The sequence below is a fragment of the Triturus cristatus genome, chromosome 12 (assembly GCF_964204655.1).
Source record: "Triturus cristatus chromosome 12, aTriCri1.1, whole genome shotgun sequence".
NCBI classification, from domain to species: Eukaryota; Metazoa; Chordata; class Amphibia; order Caudata; family Salamandridae; genus Triturus; species Triturus cristatus.
In genome coordinates this window covers 123,736,953-123,747,550 of record NC_140595.1, presented here as the reverse complement: position 1 = coordinate 123,747,550, position 10,598 = coordinate 123,736,953, and the positions used below count along the sequence as shown (strand labels likewise).

General features: G+C 46.8%; 1 protein-coding gene across 3 annotated transcripts in view; it reads left to right on the top strand.

The window, feature by feature from the left end:
• Positions 1–256: 256 nt before the first annotated feature.
• The window catches only part of ADAR (adenosine deaminase RNA specific), a 144,509-nt gene continuing 134,167 nt past the window's right edge, over positions 257–10,598 (top strand). The window contains exon 1 of one of the 3 annotated variants that reach the window (XM_085638567.1): positions 257–730. In XM_085638567.1, the coding sequence (XP_085494693.1) occupies positions 689–730 (42 nt within the window). In that variant the 5' untranslated portion in view covers positions 257–688. The remainder of the gene's footprint in view (positions 731–10,598) is intronic. The other 2 variants (XM_085638568.1, XM_085638569.1) reach the window with 2 other exon arrangements.

Below are 10,598 nucleotides of genomic sequence, written 5' to 3'. Positions count from 1 at the left end.
TTTGGCGTAGATTGCTGTCCTGTTTGGCACTGACTGGCCAGGTACAAGCTGGAGTCCTGCCGGGCGCCGTTTACCGTTTTAACTGCTTGGAGAGTTAGTCACTCCCAGCAGATACTCCTATACGCACGCGGTACGGATCCGGTAACCCCTGACTGGTAACGCCCCGCAATGAAATGCCCCGTGTGTTTCACAACTCCACGTTACGTTGAGGGATGCTTCCTTATCTGAAACCCAAGACTGCCCCGCGAAAACCTCCACTCTCAAGATGGCACCCGCTGCCGGCCACTGTAACTCCGCCCTGCATCCAACCTTAGACTAGGAAACGAGAGCAGAGCTGGGAATGGAAACCGAAAGTGCTCCGGGGCTGAGAGGGTGCCTGGGCTTCTCGCTGCCTCACTCGATGCAGGCAGGCACAGGCCGGCACTCGGCCTAAGAAGTCACCCGGGCCAACCATGGCCACTTAATGATTTCCACGGCACAAAACCTCTAAGCCCCGGACCTCCAGCGACCCGCGGAAGCCGTGGCCTATCACCAGCCTCCCGCCGACCCTCCCGGCCATGGTCTATGGCTGACATCCGGTTTGGGGAACCGGGAACCCAGCGCAGATTTGCATTGGCCCGGACTCGCCCCGACTCGGAAGCAGAGAGGGGCACCGGGGCTTGGATTCCAGCTCCCCGAGGCCGCCTCCATGACTTTCATGACGCCGCCACACACTGTAAGAGCTCAACAGGTAACTGGCGTGGGCGGGAAGTAAACTACGAATGCAGAGGGTACAAAATGTATCCTAAAACCAATGCTTGTTTTTGTTGCTGGGTCGCCCATCCTAACCCAGAGAACCCTCGTCATGCTTGTATCTTGAGTTGTAAGCTTAATCCTCCACCCTGCCCACCTCACCACCAGTATCCACCCACAGTTCACAGCAGTGCTTCTTAACTTGTCTGTGGATCCCCACTTCACTATTGGAAGTCCGGGACTCCAGCCACAGCAGTTTCTACGAATTGATCCACAAATACACTAAACTACACAAGTATCCATCAAGCAAATACACAAGCTATTAACTGCTTTCTATAATTCACACTAAAAATGACACAAAACGAAATTGTATTTATTAGGTTGGTTTGCCAGTGCCCTAGGTTTCTACAATTTTTTTATTTTGTTTTTACTCCTGATGCATTCTCACTTTTTATTTTTGTATACTCGCCCTGATGCATTCTCGCTTTTTATTTTTGTATACTAGTGCTCCAATTTAGGCCACCAATCCTCCATACTTCTTACTATGTCGTTCTCCCACGAACCAAGCAAACATGACAACTTAATTTTTAGCCTCTAATTTCACTTTCCTTCATATTTGGAGGGCTTCTTGACGTTTTTCAATTTGTCTTTTTTATGTGTTTATTATTTATTAATCTGTTAATATTCTATAATTGTCTAAACGTTCACAGACTCCCAGAGATGAAATCTAGGACCTGTGGTGTCCATACATCTTGGGTTAAGAACTACAGGTCAGCAGGGGAGTGCCTTATAATCTCACTGCGGCCACTTTTACTGGAATTGTAGCTAAATTGCACACAGTTGGACATCTGAATTGAAAGTTTCAGTTTACGCCGCTCGCAATGTCTCACTCATCCTGGCATGTTACGTTTTTTTTTTAATGATTTTTATAATCACTTTGCTGTCACATTGTGTGCACATACAAACCCATTAATCCAACTTTTATGTGCTGTGTAAATATTTCAAGAAAGAATAAATGCTTGAATTTGATCAGCCTCCAGTGATCACTCGTGCTATATTCCAGACCATCGTTTTCCTCTCACTTTGCCACTCTCTACAAGGTACCTGCTATATGCAAATCAGTCATGGTCTTGCTCCAATAAGAACAGTCCAGTCTGAACTGCCAGGTAATGTCCCCTCTAGACAGACTAGCAACCAGAGACCGGTTTCTGGAGTGGGCCTCACCTGGGAATTTAGGAGGTTCTAGCCCCACGATGAGCAGAGTACGTATCAATTTGCATCAGGTAGGGCTTAATCAATAGAAGCAGAATGGCCGAAAAATGATGCCCAGAGTGGGTGCCTATTTGCAAGCATTCCCCTCAACCTTTTTTGTGTTTTTAATGTAAAACAACCACAACGTTTCCCTGATGTATTGGTTCTTTTTACTTTTTCAGATTTGTACTTTATTATCCCACCCAGAATAATATTCATATACCACCACATCTTTCCTATCATCTTGATTGCTGTGGGAAGTAGCTTTGTTTTATTGCCTCATGTATGGCGGTTTACCATTTCATCCAAAATAAATACACTTTCTTGTATTCCCATATAACATAGTTTATTTGTAAAGCACCAACTCTGACCAAAAAACAGTTTAAAAGCAACGATCAAAAGTGTTTTAAGATCCGGCTGTCAGGCCGGTTTGTTGTATTTTGTGTAGTATATTGCTCTTCAGCTTACTATGAGCTATTGTGTGGACCGTAGTCTAGAAATGCACCAAACACTAATCTGTGCAGATCTTAAGAGTCTACACCAGATTGTGTAAGGGACAAGGGGGTGCACTTTATGTTTGAAGAAAGGAGCAAAGACCATTTTTTTTAATGGTCTTGGTTGACAGCTTAGCTGTCACCAGACAGTTATGCGAGTACCACTAGAGAGGGGCTCTGTCCATGTGTTGTGTGCCGATTATATATGTGTACGCTTTTCCTCCTTCTCCCACTCATTCAATAGCTACTCAGGAAATTCAGACACTAATCACTCAAAATGATCCCCATAGTTCCAACATGGGCACAACAGCCAGGGTACACTACATTACTAGCGCTGTCCCTAATACATCACAAAAAACTTCCCAACGTTCTAGATCTTCTAACTCAGCAGCAAGGGCAGAGTCGGGCACCCAAATGCACAACAACTCAACCTTGGAATCTGGATCCTGAGGTTGTAGAGTTTGGGTACTTGCAATTACCACCAGAATGTATGGACATTCTAAAGGAAGCCAGGAGACCAACCACAAGGGCGTGTTGTGCAGCAAAATGGAAACACTTTTTTGTACACTGTCCTGGATGCAATATAGACCCATGCACTCCATTTGAACAGCAACTGGTATGTTACTCGTTATATCTACAGAAATCGCATTAAGCATATACTTCCATAAGACTTCATTTAACAGCAATTGCTGCATATCTTCTGAACAGAACACATTTTTTTTTTCTCATACCAGTAATGAAAGCTTTCATGGAATGATTTGAGTAATTTCAACACATACACCTCCTCTACCATCATGGAATTTAACAGTGTTAACAAGATTGATGCCTACACCTTTTGAGCCTATGCATAAATGCAAGTTGCAGTTTCTAACCTGGAAAGTGGCTTACCTCATCACAGTTGCATCCTTAAGGAGAGTTAATGAAATACATGCCCTAACTATTGAGAAACTTTATTTCCAGGTTTTCCAAGACAAAATCAACCCAAAGTTTCTGCCAAAAGTAATCTCACCTTTTCACTCGAATCGCTCTAGATCTACCGGTTTTCTTCTTCGAGCCAAAGACCATTCAAAAAGGCCACCACACACACTTGATATAAAAGGGCCCATATGTGCTATGTGGAAGGAACCAAAACCTTTCGAAAAACACAATTGTTGCTTTATCAAACCCAAGGAGGGGTAATACCATCTCAAAGGCAGAAATTGCGAGATGGATTCTTAAATGCATTCAAATTTGGTACATAAAAGCGAAAAGAGTACTACCTCAACCCCTATGGGCTCACTCCATAAGGAAAAAGGCAGTATCAGTGGCCGCCTTTGGAATCATCTAGATATTTGTAAAGCGGCTACAGGGACAAACCCACGCAATTTTACCAAACACTATTGTGTAGATGTACAAGCCAGACTACAATCTCTAGTTGGACAAACAGTTCTGCAGACATTATTTCAAGCAAATAAATACATTCTCTGATTCTTAAAGCCACCGTGAGAGGAGTACCCCTTTAAAGTCTATGCACGTGTATCTGCAGTCAACGCATGCTACGAATAGTGTTTCTTACCTTGTAAGCATCTATTCGTAGCACCTAGTGCTGCAACATGCACCCTCCCGCCTCCCCTGCCGGTATTAGATGGCTTAAAATATACACCTAATTCAAGCATGTTCCACGGCAAACCCTAGCAGAATATGACCTTCTCCCTGCATGGCAGCCGAAAAAACATTGCAAGGAAGGAACCATTGAACATGCACATTACATATAGGGATGCGTTGCGCGACGTCAACTATAAAAGACTTCCTTGTAAAAAACAAACTGTAGAGACCGGGCCCATCACTATGTGGCAGGAGGGTGCATAGCATGTGACTCTGCAGCACTACTTGCTACAAATAGATGTTTACAGTGTAAGTAACATACACTTTTTAGGTCTCGGGACCTTCTCAGTGGTGCAATGCTCGCCTTAGTGTATGTCTGTTCTTATTGAGGCTGGTCAGTCACATATCTCAAAACCACAACATGAATCTGATTTCCCTACACCTTACACTTTAATAAGAGTGAATATGTTATTTACACCCAGTGGTCAAAGTGGGGGGGAACGGCAGGGCACGGCATACCCCTACTTCTTCAATTCCAGGGATTCCGTTCCCCTACTTTTTTATTTTCAAAATGCGTCCCGGGGCGCAAGAAATTACCATCGCCTATAAATAAAGCTCGGCGTTCCTGGCGTTCGAGGACGGGCGGCAGAGAAGTAACAGGACTCTGTCCTTTCCTTCTTACCCAGAGAAGAAAAACAAGCATTTACAATGCAACGGTCTCGGCATTGTTAAAGTTAGACCTATTGGCATTGCTCATGACATTATTTTTGTTTGTTTTTAAAACCTGTAGAGAAACGGCATTGTTATTTACAATGTCAATAGCTTAATCAGTGTGTGTAGGTGGCTGTGTGTGGGTGCAAATGCAATAGGTCTCGCATTTGAGAGCGATTAAGCTATTGACATTGTAAATAACAATGCCAATAGCTCTAACTTTACCAATGCCGAGACCATTGCATTGTAAATGCTTGTTTTCTTTTTTTCAGGCAGGATTTCAACTAATCATAGTGTTTACACTCCACCCTCCAGACAAAATGTGTTTTTTTTGGAGGGGGTGGGATTTTCTGACCTGGACACCTTCGTGTCACAGGGGTGGGGCATTCTTATCCCGACGCCCGAGACCTCTAGATTTCTTACAAGGGCAAGACATTTTTATTTGTATTTTGTCCTAAAGGACAAGTAAAGTCTTATGGTAATTCGATACACAGCTGTTTAATCCTGTTGGTCACAGCCAGTTAATAAGTAGTAGCTCTGAGCAGTTTATTGGCAGTGAAAGGGTCCATGCTAAATCTGGGGCTTGCACTTTAATTTCCCCATAGCAGAAGAACAACATGATACAGCAGAGCTCAAAGTTGCAGTCAGCTCCGTAGACTCTTTTGTGGCTTCTAGGCCCTCCCTGTGGTCCTCTTTTCTTACAGCATGAGACTAACATCGAGCTTCTGCAGCACCAGTACACTCTCAGCACTGGCATGTAAAAGGCTTCCTTATCTGCCTTTTGGCCCCTGCTCTGACTTAAACCGTGTGACCCACCCCGGCCTTTTATTCTCTGTTCCACCCTTGGTCCTCATGCGACCCCAAGATCCCTCCTCACCTTCACCTCCTGGGCCTACAGTAAAGCACCTTGATTTCCCTTCTCATGCAGCTCGTGCACTTCACCCCATTTGCCTTTCCTTTACACCTTATGTTTCACCTGGTGCCTGTACCTGCTACCCTCGCTGCCTGCTCTAACAGCCCTGACCCACTCCCCTTGGCCTCTCGTATCTTACATTGTCCAGGGCTTACATTAAAGCTCATTAGTTTCCCCATGGGGCTTTCATGTAGGCCTCAGGCCCACCCCCATTTCTGTCCTTGCACAGGTGCTCTCCTCTCATTTTGTGCCTACAGCAGGGGCATTGTGAACACCGCTGCAGCAGCTGTGGAGTTCTCGTTGGGCCTCTTCTGTCTGCAGGTCTGTAGGTGGGTGGGTGATAGAGTGAACGGATGGATGGATGGGTGCTTGGATGGATGAGTGAACGGATGGATGGATGGGTGCTTGGATGGATGAGTGAACGGATGGATGGATGGGTGCTTGGATGGATGAGTGAACGGATGGATGGATGCTTGGATGGATGAGTGAACGGGTGGCTGGATGGATGAGTGAACGGGTGGCTGGATGGATGAGTGAACGGGTGGCTGGATGGATGAGTGAACGGGTGGCTGGATGGATGAGTGAACGGGTGGCTGGATGGATGCATGAGTGAACGGGTGGCTGGATGGATGGATGCATGAGTGAACGGGTGGCTGGATGGATGGATGCATGAGTGAACGGGTGGCTGGATGGATGGATGGATGCATGAGTGAACGGGTGGATGGATGCGTGAACGGGTGGATGGATGGATGCGTGAACGGGTGGATGGATGCGTGCGTGAACGGGTGGATGCATGCATGCGTGAACGGATGCGTGCGTGAACGGGTGGGTGGATGGATGCATGCGTGAACGGGTGGATGGATGCATGCGTGAACGGATGGATGCATGCGTGAACGGGTGGATGGATGGATGCATGCGTGAACGGGTGGATGGATGGATGCATGCGTGAACTGGTGGATGGATGGATGCATGCAAGCGTGAACGGATGGATGGATGGATGGATGGATGCATGCAAGCGTGAACGGATGGATGGATGGATGCATGCAAGCGTGAACGGATGGATGGATGCATGCATGCGTGAACGGGTGGATGGATGCATGCGTGAACGGGTGGATGGATGCATGCGTGAACGGGTGGATAAGTGGTTGGGTGAGCTAAAGGGTGGATGCATGCATGCATGAATGGGTGGTTGGGTGAGTGCTAGGGTGGTTGGGTGAGTGCTAGGGTGGGTGGATGAGTGCGTGGGTGGGTGGGTGGGTGGATGAGTGCGTGGGTGGGTGAGTGCGTGGGTGGGTGGGTGGGTGGATGAGTGCGTGGGTGGGTGGGTGGATGAGTGCGTGGGTGGATGAGTGCGTGGGTGGATGAGTGCGTGGGTGGGTGGGTGGATGAGTGCGTGGGTGGGTGGGTGGATGCGTGCGTGGGTGGATGAGTGCGTGGGTGGGTGGGTGGGTGGATGAGTGCGTGGGTGGCGGTGGGTGGGTGGGTGGGTGGATGAGTGCGTGGGTGGCGGTGGGTGAGTGAGTGCAAGGGTGGGTGGCGGTGGGTGGAGGGTGGATGAGTGAGTGCAAGGGTGGGTGGATGAGTGAGTGCAAGGGTGGGTGGCTGAGGGTGGGTGGCTGAGGGTGGGTGGATGAGTGAGTGCAAGGGTGGGTGGGTGGATGAGTGAAAGGATGGCAGAGGGTGGGTGGGTGGATGAGTGAAAGGATGGCAGAGGGTGGGTGGAAGTGTGAATGGATGGATCTATGGTAGTTGAGTGCAAGGGTGGATGAAGGGATGGTGAATGGGGGGATGGTGCAAGGGTGGGTGGATTTTTGGGGTGTGTTGAAAAGTGGATTATTGGTAGGGGCAAATGTAGGTCTGCCACTGGCAATAAGCCACTAACACAGTATATGGCTTCTTAATAACGTGGCTGTGAGCAGGCAGGCTTAACTTCAAAGACAGGAATGTAAAGCATTTAATAACCCCAATTCAGTAAATAATTGACAACACAAAATAAATCCAACACCAGTTTATAAATATAGGAAATATTTTTATCTTGTGAATGACACCAAAACGAAAAAAGTCCACTGTAGGGAACCTGAGATACGATTTTGTAAGGACTAGTCATTTTCTAGTGCTTAAAAATTAACAGTGCACCTTTTAGTCATTTTGTTGCTTCTGACAGGGACGCCTTCACCTTTAGCAATTGTTCTGGAGGATCTCTCACCAGTCTTGTGCAGCCCCCTCCTGCAGGGTGGGTCCTGTTAGAACTCCTTCCTGAAGTTCTTCTTGGGGGTCCCAAAGTATCCAACTCACAATCCAAGGTTCTGGAATCTCCAAGAGGGTCCTTGAAAGTGTGAGACTTCAATTCCCACAATCCCCTTGGACAAAACACTCAAATCCATGGTGATAGTCCAGGTGACCTCTGTTAACCTGTATCTTGCAGGGAGTCCACGCTTTAGTCCTTTTGAAGCAGGTTTGATCCACAGGGCTGTAGTTTCAAATGGTGCAAAAAGGCGCACTCTTCAGACTGCAGGCCTTAGGAAATGCACATCAAACTTCCAGCATGGCCCCTCTTGATTTCCTATGTTTCAAGCAGCAGATCTGAGAGGCACCGCCCCTCTCAGATAGTTATTCAGTGTTCTCTGGGGGGCTAAGTAGGAGGGCACTCCTGTCCAATGAGCTGCAGGGTTTCACCCAAAGGTCTGACCACTTCCTGCAGAGTGTGGCAAAATGCTAACCCAGAAAATACTATTCTTCCAAAATTCAATAGGTCAGAATTTTCAGCAAGGAGGGAAGAGCTGGCTAAACACACCACTAGAATGGTTAATCTCCATAGTCTCTTCCTCCTTGCATCTGCTCATTCCTGCCTTAATCTTAGCATCTGTCTGGAGGTGAAGAGCATAAGCTTGTAAATGACACTGGGGTCCTCCCCTTCTCTTGAAGTCCATGGTTTACGACTCCTCCCCCTGCTCTGGTACTCCTATGCCCAGCAACCGCTCCTCCCTAACCCCAGGGGTCATTGATCACCTCTTCAAAGCAGCCAGGCTCACCCACTTATCTCTGATCAAACAGGGCAGAGCAGTACATGGTTGAAATTTGCCTGTACCTTTTACAATAACTTCAACAATAGCATATTGTTGGATTAATCATTACCGTTCTACTGAGTCCTTTAATCCTAGTTCTATGGCTTTTCTTTCTCCAATTATTAACCAATAACCTTTTCCAATTTGAACCTATGGCAAGGGATTTGCAATGGGAAAAGTGACTTCGGCCATTTTTCCAGCACCAAGGCTTATAGAAACATATTTTCTAAGTACTCTAGATATATCTACTGGACCCCCACCCCAGGAACACCTAGGGGAGACTTTAGGGATCTGAATTTGTAAAAAAAAATAATATTGCAGATCCTCCTTCCACGGTGCTCCTACTACCAATGTCGATTTTGTGCAGCACTTTATCACAATATTGGAGTGAAATGTGTAATTTCACTTTCCCCCAGGGCATATTGAACTCATTTTATAAGGGTCCCCTTTATAGATACCTGACCCCCCCCCCCCCCTTGGGACACCTAGGGGAGACCCTGTGGGGTAGCTAATATGCCCAAACATTGTAGGTTAACCATTAAGTGCCCCAAACACAAGTCGTGTTTGGGCACAATTTACTTTTTAAAAGTAGTCCTGTAGCACAGAACCACTTTTAACCTGACCTCAGGCTTAATCAGTGCACACATGCAAGTGCAGAAAGGTCTGCAGTCCTCTAAACTGCCCCCTATTATATAATAGGGACTGATAAGTAGTTTCAAACCCCCTGCCCTATTATGTAGTAGTGCCCTATGGGGTAGGTCATGCTAATCACAGGGGTACCCCAGCCCTTAGTGTGCCCTAGTGTATGTAGGTGCTTTCACTGTATTCTAAGGGTTTTCAGCATTGCACTGGCCCTGGGCAAGCAGAGTCCAGAGTCAGTAAGTTACCACCAGTCAGCAAAAAGTTTGGGGGGGGGGGGGGAGCATAGGATGACTTTGCAAAAGGGTGAAAGGATGGATGAGCAAAAGGATGTGTTAGTGGAAGCAAGGAGGGATAATTAGTGAAATGGATAGGTTTGGAGATTGAAGGATTGGTTTGAACAGTGTCTTTGTGACACCCCCCCCCCCTCCCCCCCCCCCCCCGCTTTAGCAGCTACAGTAGAAGTGGAGCACTTGATGAGCCGCTCCTGTCTGCAGCTCGGCAGACAAAGGCTCTTAATGTGAAAGAGTAGGCGAGTGATAGGAAGTGTGGGTGAATGGATGAGTGAGTGTTGCTGGATGTATGAATGAGTGGGATGAACGATGGATGTGTTGGAGGAAAGGTTGGGTGGATGGATGGGTTACAGGGTGTATGGATTAGGAAACGAAAAGGATGGATGAGTGAAAAGGAAAAATGGATCGGTTAGTGGATGGATGAGTGAAAGAGGGTGGATGATGCAGTGAAAGGGTGGGAGTATGGATGAGGAAAAGGATGGACGGATGGCTGAAATTGAAAGGTTCGTAGATGGATGGATAGGTTCGGATGTGGACGGGTAGGTTTGGATATGGACGGATGAACGAATAGAATGGTGAAAGACTAATGGATGACAATGTAAAGGTGAAATGCTAGATATCAGTAACTCGAATGATGAATGGATAGTTGCTTGGATGAGACACAAGCTCCTCTGGAGACGGTTCCAATAACATTTTTCGCTTGCTTGGTGGCATAAGAGCTTTGGTTCAAAGTGGGGGATATTTTAATTTTCTGGTTACTCACTTTGTCTGTACAATACTCCTTCCTCTATCTGGGGCTTATCAGGTAGGCGTGGTGCTGTTTGCTAGCGCGCTGTTCCTTTAGCTTCAGTTTTTGGTCTCAAAAAGGCCACATTACCATAGTAATGCCTGGCACTGAACAAAACTACTTTGTGTA